Consider the following 19,124-nt stretch of genomic DNA (forward strand, 5'->3'; position numbering starts at 1 on the left):
AGGATGGGTCCCCATGGGGCCCCAGTTAGAAGAAATCATCTTAAGAATGACTCTCAAACTTTAACATCTAATGAAGAATGCCCTGCAGGTTTCCTGAACTGTTGAGAAACCATGACTCATGTTTCCCTACCAATTTCTCCTTATGAAAATGAAAATGCTTATTCTTATTCTGTCCATTTGTGTCCCTTGGAAGCAGATAAATGGTTTTGTAAGTTTCAGAGGTCTACAGCAGACACAAATTTGCCGCCAGACAAACTGTATTTCTTTAAACTAATTATGGTATGATTTTCTACTTAGTATTATTACTAATTTAAGGTTTTTTGAATATTGTAATGTCTTTTTGGAATTCAGAAGGTGGAATGTAGCAGTTCGATATTATTGGTGAATTCCAAAAAGAAATATTGGGTTGATTTCCTCTGAGCATATTAGAGTGTATTGGATTCAGAGGTTTTACTTTTACTTAATTAAATTACAATTAAGGCTTTTATTGGGTGAAGTAAGTAGGATGTTGAGTCCCCACCCTTTGGTGGGCAGGGAATCACAGAGAAACTGTACTGCAGAGAAGAGAGGTTGGAGTTTTGATGCTATACTTTTGAGCTGGAGCCCTGGGAAGTAAGCACATGGAGGAGCTTGGTCCTGAGGCAAGAGAAAAGGCTCTGGGAAGACAGGCAAGCTGTTTGCCTGATAGCTCACAGCTGCAGAGACCAGAGAATGAGTAGCTGAGCCCAGAGAGAGGCAATCCCCAGGAAGAGAGGAACCCAGGAAGACTGAATCCATGCAGATGTTGGCAGCTATCTTGCTCTAACAACTGGAAGTAGACTGGTGAGGGAAGTAACTTATGTTTATGGCCTGGTAAATATAAGCTTCTACCCTAAATAAATACCCTTTATAAAAAACAAACAATTTCTGATATTTTGCATCAGCACTTGTTTAGCTGGCTAATACAGGTTCCAAAGGGTAGTCTTTGGCTTACTACTCAAATGGAATATAAGATTTGATTTAAGCAAGGACTGTTTAGGGAAGACTTTGCACAGGGATAACAGAACTACCTACCTGAATGGTTTTTTTTTGCATACCTTTTGGAGCAAAGATTGGTAATTCCCACCAAATCCATTTTTTTTTTCTCATTGGTTACAAAGTAAGATTACTTTTCTGTTCTGAGAGTTGGTTTGATATCATGTACCAAGTTCTTGCCAATGTTATGGGAACAGAAGTGACGTGTGCCACTTCTAGGCCTGGCCATAAAACTTCATGACCCATGTTCTTTCTTAGTATCACTAAGAAACTGCAGCTATCATCTTGAAAATGATGGTCCCTTCACTGAAGAAGCTTATATCTTTACATTCCTGCTTTGAGGAGAACTACCTGACCTTTATTGGACATTGTGTCAATGAGGAAAAAAATACAAAAACAAAAACCTTCTCTGCTAAGCTACTGAGAGTTGAAGATGGTTTGTTTCAGGGGATAGTGATAATTACCCTGATCAATACACTCATAAAACTACTACTGTAAGTACTGAAAAAGCTTAATATAAAATGTCTAAACACTAAATGATACTAAAGAGCAATCTTCCCAAAAGGAACAATTTGATATACAATTTGATATACAAATATAATCAAAGTTATCCTGAGGCATGAATTCATACCATGTACATGCTACATTTGTTGTAGAATAGCAATAGCCTAAAGGAAAATCTGCAGCACCATCCAAAATCAATGTCTTTGTATCAAAATTAATATATCTTTGGATCAAATGCTTGGGAAGACATATGAACTAAATTTCCTTTGCAATATCATTAATTCCAGAAGGTATCTACCAAAAACACACACTCTATAACTCCCTTCTGGAATGCTGACAAATTTGAAAATGTAAGGACTTTTTTTTTTTTTTAGAAAGATAAGCAATATATTGATCATGCATTAAGATAGGTAGTTTGCTTTAAGAAGGCATTCTGGAAAAGCTTACAAGAAAACTATTTTCTGAGAAGAAAGCAGGCAGTTCTCCATTTTGTTCATTTATATATCTCCCACATATTCTGGTTATGTCCTTCAAACATTTTTGAAAAGTCCCAGAAAAACCTGTACTTGGATTTTTATCTCTTTTCACAACATATAAGGAAGGAAAATTGCACAAAAGTATTAATGCTTAGATGTATGAAAGAGCACATCATTGAGACTAACTCCCCACCCCCCACCCCCTTTTTTAGAGACAGTGAGGGAGATTAAGTCAGATTGCTGAACTGAGATTCAGAACATCTCAGATTGGAAAGGTAGACATGAACATTTTTGCTTACTACAGGATATTCAGTTACAGAGAATCAAGAAACTGGTGTGCCCTTGGAAACATTTCTGAGTGAAAACAACATAAGAAGGAAAGATGAACAAATGTGAGGGATATAAGAAGTAGTATGTTTGACTTTTTAGTTCTTCCTTAGCATTTTTTTTTTTTTTTTTTTACAATTAAACCTCATTCCATCTTATTACGATACCTGGGATGAGTGCTAGGGACTACGATGGCTTCTCAAAACTAGCTGCATATTAGATTCACCTATGAGGCATTAAAAAATACCCCTAACTAGGTTCCATACCAAAACAACAAATTTAGGATTGCCAATGTATATTTTAATATATCTCCAGATGATTCTAAAATACAGATGATCTAGGTCCATCCTTTTGTGGTTTAGTAGAACTATCTCAGGGCAAAGTTCAATTTCATGTGTCTTCATGTGGTTCACGTAGGGGCCATTTCTAAGAAGGGGGCAAATTTTTGGATCTGACAATATAGTAGTCACTCTAAATATATTATCTTATTATAATTCTTAAAAAGAACTCCAGGATAAGCATTTTATTCCTACTTAAAAGATAGGAGAATTAAGTTGACTATATGGGAAACAGCTCTTGTACTGTAGGACTCATAAACTACTTGTTCTTGAACAAGGATGTCTTCAACCAAAATTGTGTTCCCTGAAACTAGCAGAGTTTAAGTAAATACTCAAAGATTGGATAATATAAATAAATAAAAGGATTGGACAAGATCAGCAAATTATGGCCTGTGGGCCAAATTAGGCCTGCTACCTATTTTGTAAATGAAATTTTATTGGAATTCAACCACACCCATTCTTTGATTTACTACATCTAGATGCTTTTGCATGAGAATGGCAGAGTTGAATAGTTGTGACAGAAATCGTGTGGTCTGCAAAACAAAAATGTTTACTATCTGGACATTTATAGAAAGTTTCCTGCTCTGAAATCCATGAAACTAAAAGAAAATTACCAAATTACTATGTAAATTCAAGGTCTTTTCCAGAAATGAAATATGATCTAAAATATCTTAATTCAATCTCGTAAGTCTTCCAACAAGATGACAAATACACATGTTGCTTATCTATTCATTCCTTATTGGAAAATGGGACATTCACTGAAAAGCATTAATGGAAAATGGCAGAATGGCAGAAAAATCAACATTGAAAAGTGGTGTGCCTATAATTCTTGGGGTTTGATAACACACAAATGATTCAAAATTATTAAGAAATAAGAGGGTGTTTTATTTAACCAAGACCGTATTGCCAGGTAATGTAATAAGGCAATGCCGAATCTACCATAGCTACTCTAATCCGAGTTAAACTATTGTATAAAAACATCTCTTTAGTGAGAAGACGTGTGAGAAAACAAACCTACCATCTGTCATTCCTTCCCTTCGATGAGGCAATGCTGGTTGTTGGTCCGTTCGCCCTCCCTTGTGTTTTTTAGTGGGTCTAGGCCTTTGACTCTGACTCACGGCTGCACTGGTATTACTGTCAGTAGAAAATGGACTGGTTGGTCGAGGTCTTTGAGAGGAGGTAAAAGCTTTGCCTAAAAAAAGAGAGAGAAAGAGAGAGAGGGAATGGGGTCTGTTATTAAAATACACTAATTCTGTCTGTCTTGTATTTCTGCTCTTACTAAAACTGACTTGTAAACTTGCCTGGAGATGCCCTTTGAAGGACCAAATACTGCTGCATCTCTATCAATAAAATATATGCCCTGTGTGTTTATTTTGTCTCATTTTAAATAAGCAAACAAAATCACCCACTGAAAAAAAAATTTTAACAAATGAAAAAAACATAAATCTACCAACCAAAACTCAATATTGTTTGATTCTATTTTTATTTAACCTTGACAATCTTACTGATACTTTCTTAGATATATGAGAATCCATGTAGCTTTTACTTATTTAAATTAAAGAAGTTATTTTTGAAATGAATTGTGTATTGTCTTATTTGTTTAATCATATATCATGATTGGAATCTTAAAAAGTCTTGGGAAAACAGAAAAATGCCATACTAATTACACTTGAAAATTTACATCTAAGGTGTGCTTGGACACATATATTAAATTCACCTTACCTTACACTCACAAATACACAATGAAGTATACCTCTCTAAGCAGAAACAGTAACATCAGTGTATAGGATAGACAACAGGTTAAGAATACCTTGTACATCCAAAGTGCTATACATATTTTCTGATGAATATTATTGTATCTTAGCAGACTCCAAATTCTCATTGAAAAATGAAAGATGCTATGTTCTTTCCTGAGTGTACATATGTGGAGAAATTTATTTTGGGAGTGGTTAGCTAATAAAATTCTCAACAACTTTTGATTTTAATACTATATATATTTTGGTGGGAGAGGTTTAGTATATGTGCATGGATTTATTCTCTTGTGTATATATTTGTTTCAAACAAAATTATTGTATGTAGTGACATTTTCTTAAGTCAATGTGACATGATATTGCTTAATACTTTATGTAGCTATTAGCATACATGCAAGAAATGCACTTATGCCTTCTAAAATATTAGTTTCCTTGTACTTTCTTACTACTCTGCTTATAGCTATGCCACAACAAGCACTCAAGCAACATAAAGTTTTTGATTTATGCCTTATAATGCAAGAAAATTCAAATAAACATTATAGTACAATATGTTTTAGTCTGGATGCTATGTAAAAAATAAACCTCTGCAATGCTTGGGAAATCTTTTTTATTTTTAAGATTCCTATAATGCATGCTCAAAAGCAACCCTGATGGTATGATTTAAGGAAAATTTCCAAGACTCATTTTTTACAGCCTGAGAGTTTACTCAAGTGTCAGAGTCATCTTTCTTTGTTTTATTCTTCCTTACAATTTGAATAATATTAAGACCAAAATCTACTTAATGTTTCAATAGTTTTTTAAAGTATTTCAGTTTGATTCATTATCAGCTCCTTCTTATATATTTATATAAGAAGTACACATACTCACATAAAAGGATGTGTAATGTCGAAGTGATTTTATTTCAGTGAAACAAATGATTACATATTTCTCATCTATTATTAGAACAATTTCCCCATTTCTTTCTTGTGGATTGATCAGATATGAAAAGTGATACAACTGGTCTTTTATCTCTTTACTTATTACTCTTGGAAATCAAAATTAGATTACACCAAAGAGCAATACACACCTAGTCATCATTTTACTCAACTTGCAAATGCAGTGGGTATATTTTATAATTAGCATCCTTTAAAATAAAGATTAAAATATTGAATTAAATATCTTAATAGCCAAACCAGTAATAAGACCATCAGCCATTTTAACTGTTAGACTGACAGCCTTACACCCATTAACCCCATGCCAAGAAAGCCTTCCCAGAATATGCGTTCGCAGAAAGAGACGGGGAAAAGGAAAGTGATGGAGATAAAAGCCGAATAATTATAATCATTGGGTACATTATTGATTGTGTGAGGATTCTGCAGTGTGAATTATTGAAAATTTAATGGCAAACTTAGTTGCTGCTTAGCTATATTATAAAAAAAGAGGCATTTTCCAGTTAATCAGCAGAACCTTGATGAGAAAGGGAAACAACAGCTGGAAGGTGGTGAGTAAGCTGGCTCTGCAAAAGAAGCATCTAGTGATTGAGCATTCATATTTGTGTTCATGCACATTGAAGAAAGCCCTCAGTCAGACTCACCAAGGAGAAAGAATAGGAGGAATAGAGCTCAGTGTCCAAAGGACAAGAGTCCCTCATGCAAAAAGTGTTGACTTGGAATCTACCAACCTGTTCTTGTAAGGCTGGTTCCATCCAGCCTAAAACCAGCTTTATCTGCTGCTGCCACCAGTGCTTGTGCAAAACTGCCGCTGGCAAAGATGGAGCCATCTGAGGAGCTACCTACACTAGATCTATGACTAGAAAAGTTACGATCCTCATCAGATGCAGAGCCCCATCCATTTACCATTGAACCTAAAAACAAATGTAGTTGTCTAGTGAGTTGTATATATTGGATATCTTATCTGCTTGTACAGATAAGACAAATTTGGTTTTATCATGACTTCTTCATCCATATGCAAGCATCATCTATTTTTTTTAAACATTCTTAGTGCAGAAGACTGAACTCATTTAAAACCTCTATAGTTTGCTGAACATGAACAAAGCAAGTTCCATATGTTTCAATTATTACAATGTTTACATTGTTTTATGCTCATTAAAAAAATTGCTATGTACATTTCAAGCTCCTGCAGTTCAGAAAAAAGCACTTTTCTTGAAACAAATTACATTGTATTTAAAGTATTTTTATCAAGGACTCAGTTGAAGAAATAATGTTAATACATTTTGAATTTAATACAGACTCCAACAATAACCTGTATGACACCTACATTTGTATACTGTACAAGGGCTACAATTATTTCAAGAATTAAAACTGTAAAACTCAGTCATGAAATAACAACAAAAGTTATAAACAATGAAAAACCTAGAGGCAATACCAAAACACATTTACTTAGAAGATAAGAAAAAAGTATTTTTCAAAAGTTCTATGAATTTCAATGCCCAATATGTTTTTGCCACTTTATTATTGTAAGAACTCCGGTTTTCTCTTTAATACTACTCTTTTTATCAGTTGTAATGAATGTACCACACTAATGAAAGATGTTCCCAATGTGGGAAAACATGGGAAGTGTGGGGAGTTGGTATATGGGAATCCCCTATATACTCTATGTAACATTTATATAACCTAAGTGTCTTTTTAAAAAAATTATAAAAAAATACTTCTCTTTATCTTAGAAATTTAGGCATTATGAAGGATATCACCAGCATTATTGTGAATTTTTCTGCAACATGCAACAGGGAAATAGAGGAAAAGAGCTGTGGATTCATGAATTAAGAGCTGCAAAATGTGAAGATACTGAGAAGTTAAGCTTTATTTTCAATTCTCCAGCAAGTCATTTACAATTACATTTTTTTCTTAGATAAAAGCATAGTGAGAATTTAACCTACTACTTAATAAAAATTAATATTACAATATTTAAGTTGATGTGCCATTAATTCATGACACAAATTAATGAGGGTTGCTTATCTTAATTAGAAAAGAAAAGCAGAGCTAAAAAATATTTCTAAGAAGCTAATTTAAGTTTTTTAAAACAGCCAAACACATTCACATAAAAGGGATAAAAGTGCTATGTATTATTTAATCTTTCTCTAATATTTAAGAGCCTACACGATAGTTAGGAGTGTTGCTGTGATATAATATTTGTAATTTTATAGTCAAGGTACCAGGATACAATAACAAAGGTTCATACTCTTTCAAGACACAGAAAACAGAAACCAAAGGGACTGGAAAAATCTGAGAAGTTAAAAGGGTGTTAAGTGTAACAGAGAAAGATAGAGTCTGATTCTATTTGCCAAAAGCACAGAGATATTCTTTTTCCTTTCCAAACAAATTCCCTTGACACAGGCCACTGAAAGGAAGCCAAGATAATAGCAGCAAGTGAGCCTCCTCTTGGGGAACCGTTTTTGAGGTAATAATCACAAGTCAAGGACCAACAACCCAAAATGAGTGGAGACATGATGCTTTGCAACATAATGCTAGAGTAGATTAAAAAAAAAATCAAAGTGAAACAGTGAGTGGTCACAAAAGAATACAAAAATCTAGAACTGAAAATAGTTTTGAAACATTTGAAAGCTCAGGCCTGGTCCCTCCCATGGCTGGTTTTCTGTATTTCCAAATGTCTGCCAAACATCTATCTGCTAATAAAACCTTGTCAAAGCCTTATTGCTATCTCAAACCCATTCTCTAAACAAGCATCTCCTTTCCATTTCCATCTCCAATTCCATTCTGAACCATTCCTGATTTCCTTCTCATCCTTCCTATTCTCTGCATTGTCATCCAGATTATTTTCCTGAAACATTTTCTGACATATGTTTTTGTTTCTTTTTCACCAATGTCATGTGCATACTGTACTGAAAGAGGCATTCACATTCTCCAATATCTAGCTACAAACTACCTGTCTAGCTCCATTCCCTCCTACGGTCTGAGCAGTCCTTTTGCCTCACCTGTATAGCATCACCTTGTCTGTTCCTTGGTCACACTTCTGAATTGTTACTAGTTCTATTAAGTGCAGTCAAACTTTGAAGTCCAAATCAAATGCCATCCTCTTAGTCCCCTTTTCCAACTTCATCTACATACCTGTCCTAAGGATATTTAATCTCTCTGTGTCCCAACACATGCTTTCCCAACACTCTATGCATACAGGTAGCATATAATGTCTCTCCCTATTTTACAGGTTGTTACACATCTGTATCCTCTTCTAATTGTGGACTTCTGGAGGTTAGGAAATATCTTTTATTCATTTTCATATCTCTTATTCAGGGATACTATACAAAAGAAATTTTTAAAAATTTAATATGTTGACTTAAATATTTTCAAGTCATTTATAGTTATTTACTATAAATACTATATGTAACACTATTTAATGTTTATTTTCCTTGTAATGACCCGTTTCCACCTAGAAAAAGAATATCCTCTAAAGAACTCATTATTATTAAATAAGAAATATATTAGTCAATTCTTATTGATTATTTGGATAGTGGGGAAAGCAGTGACGTAATCATCCAAAATGCAATTTACATGTAGCTTGTTTATGCCTTGATATTCTTGAATAATATTTATCAATAATTTATACAAATGAATGCAATGAAGTTACATTCTGAAGACATCAAATAAGAACAAAAAGTAACTTTTCCATCCGTGCTCATCATCCTTAACCCAATTTGTAAAAATTCGTTGTTCTCCATAATAAGCTGCAAAGAAATTGCTAGGGCTGTTTCCTCTAAGCCTGCTTGCTGTGTCATTTCAGTGTAGGGATCTAGCAAGTTGACAAATCTAGTCCCTCAACCTGCAAAGCTTACGATAAAACCCTGCGCCACAGCAGTTGTCACTAAATAAACGCCATACTGCCAGGCCTTCTCACAGAGTTTGTTTGACTTTCTAAAAATACCTCTGTCCTTTCCCTGCAATAGCGAGTCCTTCAGATGAGCATTTCCACACAAATATTTACAATTTTCTAGACAATTCATCTACTTTCCCATCTTTGTGCCTCTGCTCTTTCTCTCAATCTTTTATGTTCCTCTCCATGGCCCCAGTAGTACCATTTATCCATGAAGTTTTTCCTGATGCTTCCACCCCGACCCACTTCTCTGGGAATAGAAAGTAGCATGAAAAACAGGGCTTCAAGTGAGTGTTGATTAATACGGAAAGAACACAAGCTCTTCTTTCTTCTTTACACTCCACAGTAGCACAGAGATTAGACAGACAACTTCAGTCAAGGAGAAGTATGCCTTCAAGATTTGGCTATGGTGGGCAACAGGAAGCCTAAGTGCCTCACGCTAAGGAAAGGAGAGCATCTCAAGTTAGGGTAGTTGTGTTTGCTTTCAAAATACAGAGCAAGTGCTACAAACAGAAAATAATTAATTTGTTCTTTCATTGTCTTTCTGTGTCTCTGGATTTATCTTTGATATACCTCTCCTCTCTATTTGGGTATGACGTGGAATGGGTCCATTTTCAACAAATATCTTTAAAGATATTTGTCAACACTTCATGAATAGGAAAAGGATATAACATTAATTACATATTACATTTGTTCCATGCTTTAAAATTCTTAAAATGTATTTAACTATCATTGATTTCACCTCTCTGTGGCTTCCATCCCTTCTCTTCCTTTAGATTTACACATCAAGAATGATCTGAATATTTAGGTAAACAATGCCAAAAAAAGAAAACAATGGTAGGACGAAAAGAAAGACATTAATTCATGTGTTAAAAAGTAAGCAATTTTTGTGATAGTTAGTTTTCTTCCATAGATGTAAATATAAACATAAAAATTTAAATGCTAATCAGGTAAAAACAGCCCAACTACAGAATTTTTGCAAATTACAAGCAATCCATACCAATGTGACACTTTATAGCCCCAAACATAATCATTACATATTTAAACATCTAATGAAAAATGAATTTATATCACATGGTCAAATTTATTTGTGTTTACATTTTCAATCTTTCTAGATTTCTTGAGTTTAAAATTGCTGAAAGGCCAAAAAAAATCTCAAATTTATTCAAGCTATTAAAGAAGTAATGCACATAGGACATTAAGTTGTTGCTCAAATGTTACTGAGCAGTAAAATACCATGATAAAGTGGCATCTTTCTGTGTCTCTATTACACCTTCAGCACTAAAATTAATTTATGATCAGTCATCAATTCATTTACATGTCATTTTATGCTAAATTCTTCCTTGCTGATAAATGCTTATCCTTAGATCCATTAAGCTAGAGTAAAGTCTGTGCTTTATAATATGACCCTGCTAATTGTTGCATTACCATTTTTATGAGATAAAAAAAACTAGCTATCCCCTCATTTTTTCAGCCAATATTTAATCCAGGAACTCTTCCTGTTAATGTGCAATCTGTCTAACTATCTGTTAAGTAAAAATCTTCAGCGATAAGTGTCTTTGGACAAATCAATGCAAATATTGACCTCTGCCTAGATGTAGAAACCATGTCTATCTATAGAAGTCCTTATTTCACTCAAACATATTGAGTATGCAACAATTTACCCCACGTTCCTCAGAAAGAATATATATATGGAAATTAAAATAAGCACACACAAAAAATCTCTTCCTTGAGTTATGTGACACCTGTTAACTTGTTTCAACCACATAAGAAATATACATATAATATTTCCCTTTTATCTGTTAAAATTTGAAGTCTATAATTAGTTTTTAAATGTATCAAAGTGGTTGAAGTAGTTTTTTAGAAAATGACTTAACTTTCAACATTATGTCTGACATTTCCTTTAACAAAATATTTTCCCTAAGTTTTTGTGGCAAAAGCAATGTATAGTGTCTGATTTTAGTGGCAAAGGCTTTAAAAGCTGTGTGGTCGAGTTGGGTGGTGAGACTGCCAGGTTTTATTATTTTCATACTGACCTGGTGTGGGAGTGCCAGCAAAAGTCACATAAAATACAGAAAATATAGAGCGACAATTTCCTTTCAGCTGTGTTATTTATGTAGAGTTCAGCAGTCAAGGAAACTCTCACTTGTTTCATTTAACAGCACTTACTCTCAATCTTACTTTTTGTGATCAGTGAGGCAGTTAGAATCCTGGCTACATGCTCAGCCAGTACATTTTCCTCCTGCCCTCTCTCCCATGGCCTCATGTTTCTTTTTTTCTATGGTGTTGTCATTAAATTCAGGAAACACTTACCACTGACTCCCTCCATGGAAATGATAGAAAGAACTATAGGCACTCGCTTTCTGTTACCAAAGATGACAGGCTTGACATTTAGGAAGAACTATTACAAGCATAGTCCTGAAGACTGAAAAAGTCAAGTATTTGTATTTTCTAGCCTAAACCAGAGGGTGATTAAGATAACCAAAAAACATTTTTATTCTTTACTATAACCAAATATGTTAGGAGTTTATATTAAAATAAAAATTATAAAAACTGATATCTCTACAAAAAGTACTGATGGAGCTGAATTTTATTAGCATGAGTCACTATAACTGAACATGGACTAAATATGAGAAAAACAAAAAATAAATGACATACAAAAATAAACATTTTGATTTAAGTTTGTAGGGTAAGGACTAAGTTTTCAAAAGAAATATTATATGGTATATTTGTACAAATACATATTCATATATATGTATGTATATTACGTGTATATATATGCATATGTGCATAACAAGAGAGATATACACGTTAAGTAATAGACCAGGACATCATTATTCTGTTAAATACACTAATTCCAGAAATTAGAAGAAAGTTGGGCACATCACAAGCAAGGATCCCTATGAATTTATCGTTAGAGTAAGATTGATTCGTTTTGAACATTGTTCTGCCAGTTATCAGGTGGGTTACCTTAAAAAGGACATTAAACTTCTCTGTGACTTAGTTGCCTTATCCAGAAAATGAGAATAATAATAAGGTTCCAAGGATCATGTGAGTTAATATATGGTAAGACCTTAGAACAGGGGTTAGTAAACTTTCACTCTGAAGTCCCAGATAATAACTCTTTTAGGCTTCACAGTCTCTGTTATATATTTTTCCTTGTTTTTGTTTGTTGTTTCTTCTTTCCTTATAAACTTTTAAAAAAATCTCAGAACTGTCCTTGTTCAATCGGGCCATACAAAAAAGAAAAAAAAACAGGCCACTGACTGGGAAGAGGGCCTGAGTCATGCTAAATGCATCTAAGTGCCAGTTATTGTTATTATTATTATTGAGTCTCAAATTCAGAGCCAAAGGATTAGAAATAATAGCCATTAAATAAGTATTTATTTCGGGAATAAATAAATAATTGTATCATATATGCAAATACATATTTCCCATTACTGAAATCATGGGCGATAGAAAGTATTGGTATTTTCCTCCTTTCTTGACTTTTCCAATCATAAACCATCTTTTAAAAATTTAACAAGTCCCTCACAAATTATTTAGTTGTTATAAAAATATTTGAAGTTTGTGTGCTTATTTCTTTACAAAGATGGTCTCTGCATGTTGTTAAAAGCCAATGTTCCCTAATGTGGCAGTTGTTGGATTGCAATATGGGCAAGTGAAATCCTGCATAATTTTATAAACAGGCTTATTAGCCCATCACAGTGCTATCATTGGGCTATCATTCTGATCGGCTTTAGAATTCCAGGGAATAAAACATAACTGTTAGTTCTATTTCATAGAAATGATTAGATTCATGAAAATGAAAATATCTACCAGGGAATTTCAGGTGAAAGTAATTACTAATTTGTTCCAACTATAAACAAATTTAGAATTCAGAGTGACTTATGGTAAGATCAGAATCCCCTTTGTGGGCACTTACCAACTTAAAAAAAACTAAAAGCCAATGGATACGGTGCCTGTTTTATTGCCCACCTCATTCAGTGCCACTAAATTAAGCTTTAAGCATCTGAACAAAACCTAAGCACTTTAGAACATTATTCATTAGCAAGCTGCTTTTTATAACAGTCAGCCCATTTATATATACACCTCAAGGCCTTACCTACCTACAGGTTCATATATACCTTATACACTCAAAATACCCTACCTATGCCCAAATACCCTATAGACACATGCCCTAAACACATAAACATGAACACACACACGAATGCACCTTACATATATACACCCTATCCTTTTTTGGAAAATATGTGTACTTCTATTTTTTACCTCCCATTTACTTACATTACACTTAAGCCTTCGAAGGCCAATTAAATCCTTGATCTTACCTTCCCCACAAACTTACTGTAGAGCAAGATCAAAGCTGGGGAGAGGTAGTGGTTTCCTACCTGGCTACTTTTGATAGAGAGAGCAACTTCTTTTTATTAAGGAAATGTATTTTCATAGGATGAATTCATCATGGAATACATACCTAAACACTCTGAGGTTTTTATAGAGGGCAGTAATTAAGCAGTGAATTCAAGTAGGAAAACAGATGGGTTTCTTAGCAATAAAAATTTCATTTGGAATGAACATTATACTAGCTACAAGAGAAACACAGATTTTTTTTTTTTTTACCTCAGTCACATTAGAGTCTATAACATGTTAGCAACAGGTGGACATGTAAATGTTCAAAATGGCATTTTATTGATCTACAAAGGATATTTATCAAATTTGACAGTATAATATTCAATAAGAGAAGTACATAGATAATAGCTGATTTTTTTCATTACTATAATTTTTACTGCATTCCTAATGGAAAAGAGTTAACTTTCATTAGTGAGATATATAAAAATATGCAGAATTTTACCCTGAAGGAGATTATGCTAGAAATTTCAGCAAAGGGGCTTAATATAATAGTGCACTAATAAGTCAGTTCTCTGAATGCAAGGATTTAAACTTGTCCTCTGCCATCTTCAGTTGGATTTGTATCTCCAATCACAGCCATATATCTGCAGTTGTTAAATCTTAATTAGTTTGGCAAGTCTACAAGCACCTAGGTAAGAAGAAAAACTGAAAAGTGGCCTCATGCCTCACACATTGTGTAATTCAGGAGGGGATGCAGAGGAAAATAACAGGTAATGATGCTTCTTCATCACTGTCCTAAATCAATCTCCATCATTTTTTGCAGAACTTTAACACAGTACAAAATCTGTTAAAGTTATAAAGCAGTTAGGGCAAAAATAAAGTGGGAAGGCAGTAAAACACTTCCTGTATGAGAAATGTCATCAAGGTAAATATAGAAATGGGTGGGAGGGGGTCTGAAATGTCTCAAATGAAGTGCAGACTGAAGTTTGTAGTAGCTGTGTCTTTATAGTTATGGATGAGGCATTTTTAGTATCAGAGGATGGATGCTTAACTGAAAACACTGAATATTTACTTTTCTCTATATCCATGTTTTAAAATTCAATAAATGTATACCCTTGGAAATAGTTCATTTATCAGTCCTGGGATCATAATAGGAGAGTGCAAATTGCAGCCTTTCAGTTAGTGAGCAAGGCCAAGAGGTAGCTAAAGGAGTAAACAGTAAAAATATTTTTCATAGGAGAGGAATGATTACTGAACAGAGCAATGGGAAATGCATAATGTATGGCATATCTCACTATACATTTTTTCCACTCTGGTGCAACCTTAGAGAGGCTTATTCTGAAGAATTTGCTTATTTTCATCAGTGAATGATTTTACAGACAGAAATATCAAGAAGCATTTTAAGATTGTATTCACTTTGTATGTTGCTCCTGATATACAAAATAGATCATTTCTAAAATTCAAGTTTTTTTAATGTAATAGTCTTGGTTACCCAGTAGAGTGAACTTTTCATGAAAGCCCTGGATATAATTGAGTTTTCTTTCATGTCTTTAAAGCTTTTTTAAAATTCATGAATTTTCTTATCATTTCTGCAGCAAAGGAAAAGTATTTCCAAATCCTTTTTGAATTTGGTGTTTAACATTAGCATATTTAAATGTTACAGAAATAGAGGAGAATAAATCTTACATAGGCAAGTATTTGATTTTTGATGCATTTCAATGTTACAAATAGGTCAAGTCAGTTATTCCTATGACATTGGCTCTTTTACCTGTCACAGAGCTGTCTAGATTGTCCATACTGGATCCAGGAGTATGCTCCAGAGCTCTCAGGGGCCTGGGGATTTCTAAAGCTTCCTCCTCATCATCAGCATCATCATCTGGGACATCTGTTTCCAAATCGGAAATCAAGGTTCCAGACACATAACCTAATGGTGGAACTGGGGGCTGTGGTGGTTGATTATTGCTTTGAATGTGCCTAGAATTGAAACAGAAAAAATCAATGTAAGGTGTTTAAAGTCCAAGAAAATTTTAATTAGACTTAAACAGTATGTTAGCTGCAGAGTCATGGTAACTAATTCTGTCTTTTTACATACAATTAACTAATTTTGGAGCCTACAATATTCTCTTAAGCTTCAGAAACTGTGTTACATTCATCTGCTTCACCCAAAAAACCACTATTGAGTCTTTAACTCTTATTGATATTTATGGGGTGATAAGCAGAGAAAAAAATGCAAACCAAATATTTCTATATCAATAAATTATCTAAAAGACAATAGGGATATTTTTAAAAGAACTTAATGATTTTGTTGCTAGTTTACTGTCCGTGTTCTTCTCAGCTTTAACCCATGGAGCCTGCTGGGCTTTATAAAGAAAAGATGTCACATGTGCGAGGTGGATAGGACATGCATTTAGAATTTATTAAAGTGAGGTTCAAATTTTAAGGAAATTGTTTTAAATCGCAAGGCTAATTAAATGTTGGGCTAACCACTGGGGATCAGTTTATTGACTCTGTGACTACTTAGAGCTTCTTCTAAACTGTAAGAAACCGAATGAAAGCAATTCATTGCTATTTATTACTATTATTAAAGAGTATCCTCCATTTTTTGATGTATTCTTTTCTTTAACTTGATACAAAAGCATTTAAAGAACTCCTGTTCTTAAAGGGAGATGAAAAATAAGTGTTATTCTTAGCTTTTGAATTAATGATGAAAGATAATTTTTCTTTATCATTTGCATTTTTGGGCAATACTTTATTCATCTAAAATTAGTTTAATATGCTATCCCAAAAGTATTCTTCAACTTGTAGCCTACTCCAATGTTAAGGTTCTCTATCGTTCAGTATAAAAAATTTTTAAAAGTTCTCGAAGCTATCTCGATATCATCAAGCCCACATTTCTAATGAAATATAACAGGAATTTGATGCCCCAAGTCATAACTTAGTTTATCACAACTCATTAACTGCAAAGTCAGGAAAAAAAGCAAATATCCTGTTATTAAAGAAAATCTTGATAAGCACATCTTGCTCCAAGTATTGCTTCAATTCTGTTCCTGAAACAGGAATGGAGTGATCCAAGTTTTGAATAAAAGAATATAAGATTATATTTACATGCATGAGTAATTCTTCTTTAATGATAAGGACTTTGGTTCTGGGAAGGACAAAAATGATTGACACTCAAGTCCTATATTATTTTTGTCAACATCTGATGGAACAAATATAATTTAAGAGGTAAAAAACTTACTGAGCTCAGCAGAATTAGGAGAACAAGTGAAATATAGGAAGAGAGTGCATAACATTTGCAACTGTCTGCTAAGAGATAGTCAAAGTTCTGTGCACTTAGCAAATAAATACTTAGAGAATCTCCTCCCATGATTCTGATGCACAGTCCAAAAAAAAAAAAGGCACTTCCATACCAGAAGGATAAGGTGCTATATGAGAACACATAGCTCTTGTGAGGGGAGTTAGCAAAAGAAAAATGGAGGATTGCTAGGTTGAGTAGAACACAGAGAAAAAAAAGGGTCTGCTCTATTGGTACTTAGAGTGGGTGGAGATGAACTAGTTCACATTTAACCATTTCCTATAAAACATTTACTAAGTGTGGAAAGACAGCAGTGAACAACTCAGATGAAAACCCAAGCACTGATAACACCCATAATACAGTTTGTCCAAAGATAGGTCTGGCTGTGCTCTCAGGTATTGGATAATCTAAATTCTTGGAATGTCCTGCCTGTTTAAAGGATTTCTGTTTACCTGAAGGCCTTAGACCACTCTAGAAAGTTGAACAATGTGACTTATAGCAGAGCTTTGGAGTCACAGGTCATCAGCTTGGCCATTGGAGGGGACAGAGACTAAGGTCACCCACATGGGTAGCTGACAATATATACTGTGATGGAGTCCCATTAAGACTTGAACACATAGTTTGGGGGAGCTTCCCTGGATGAAAATATTCTGTGCTTTATCATACATTGTTCCCAAGAAAGTCACCAAGTCCACAACTCCACTGGGAAGGGACATCTGTAAGGTCTGTGTGTGAAACTTTTCTGGACTCTATTCCATGTATCTCTGTATCCTTTCGTGGTAATAAACTGCAACCATGAGTCTAACAGTGTTTTCAGAGAGTACTTTGAGTCCTACTGGTGAATTATCGAGCCCGAAGGTAGTCTTAGGATCCAACAAACTTGCAGTTGCTTTCAGATGTGGGTGGTCTTGGAGACTGTGCTCTAACTTTGTATATGAGCTAATCACTATTATCACCATCATTTTACAAAGGGGGAAATTGAAACACAGAATGTTAAACAAGTTGCTCAAGTTGATACAGCTGTACGAGGTAATGACAGATTCACCTCCACCGTGGTGTTCCCAAACTTGGCTGTCCCTAACCCCAAAACAAGCAGTAAGAATCTCTAGGGGGTAGGGACATATTTTAATGTCCTCCAGGTAAATACAAAAGTCTGCTAAAAGAGAAACCCTAAGCTAAGAGTCCAAACTTTAATAATATACTATACTGCACAGCTTTATCAGTGAACTTAAATGAAATTCTGTGAATCTGAAAGCAGATGGCTTCAGCAGAAGTAGCATCTTATAAAGCAGCCTGATGAAGGTAATACTGTTTAACCGCAGACTGTCATTGGCCTTTGAGAAAGCACGTGATGAATGTTTTGGAAAAACTTGTCCTAACAAAAGAAACTATGTTTATAATAAAACTAAAACTTTCAGGGATATTCCTGGTTTTGCTATCTACATTGGGCTATGTTTTTACACTAGATAGTTCATTAATAGTGAGAATAAGAACAATCTCATTGTCAATTTATCCCAGGAGCTAAATCTATTTTTTAAAAGATGCAAATGTTACTTTGTAAAATTTTACTATAACCTAAAATGCATGATGTAAATCTAAGGAAAATAATCAGATGCATGTCACTGAGATTTTATTTTCAATAGTTTGATTTATATGTCACTATTTGAAAGGTAAGAGAACATAAAACTGTACAAAATTTTTAGTCTGTGATACTTTCATAGGATATCTAAGAAAAATGTGATCTACAGCTTATGAAAGTTTATGGATTAAACAAAAAAAGGGAATTTTAGGTTTTGAATATACTCTAGTATTTTTCAATGTACTTACTGTTACTGATATTGTGTTTTTTTCTGACTCATTTAATTCAGCCCAGGAAAGGACTTTACATAACCTACACTGACCACATGTGACTTGCAGAAGATTATACTTGCATAATCATAATCACATATAGAATTAATTATAGACACTTAGAATGGCATTGGAAGTAAGCCCAGGGATAAGCTAATTGGAGCTAAACAGTAAATTAGAAAAGATTCTGGAGTAGTCAAAAGCACTTTAGCTTAAAATTCAGCAGATATGAATTCTTGCCCCAGTTCACTCTCTAACTTGCCATATGACTTTGGTCAGCATGTTTAACATTTCTGCAGTAAAGGTCCATATCCAAATGATTCAAAAGTAATGCAAAAATATTTTTAACCCCAGCTGTATAGCTCTATGAGAATGTCTCGTGAATGTAATGTTGAAA

At 34.0% G+C, this 19,124-nt stretch overlaps 1 protein-coding gene across 17 annotated transcripts in view; it reads right to left on the reverse strand.

Moving 5' to 3' along the window:
* ROBO2 (roundabout guidance receptor 2) overlaps positions 1–19,124 on the reverse strand; it is a 1,471,152-nt gene that overhangs the window by 10,132 nt on the left and 1,441,896 nt on the right. For 15 of the 17 annotated variants that reach the window (XM_058296090.2, XM_058296089.2, XM_058296096.2 and 12 more), the window contains 2 exons: positions 15,353–15,558; positions 3,678–3,851 (listed from right to left, as the gene is read on the reverse strand). In XM_058296090.2, the coding sequence (XP_058152073.1) occupies positions 3,678–3,851; positions 15,353–15,558 (380 nt within the window). Of the gene's footprint in view, positions 1–3,677; positions 3,852–6,070; positions 6,254–15,352; positions 15,559–19,124 lie in introns of all 17 variants that reach the window. The other 2 variants (XM_071214898.1, XM_071214899.1) reach the window with 1 other exon arrangement.

Source organism: Dasypus novemcinctus, chromosome 4 (assembly GCF_030445035.2).
Source record: "Dasypus novemcinctus isolate mDasNov1 chromosome 4, mDasNov1.1.hap2, whole genome shotgun sequence".
Classification (NCBI taxonomy): domain Eukaryota; kingdom Metazoa; phylum Chordata; class Mammalia; order Cingulata; family Dasypodidae; genus Dasypus; species Dasypus novemcinctus.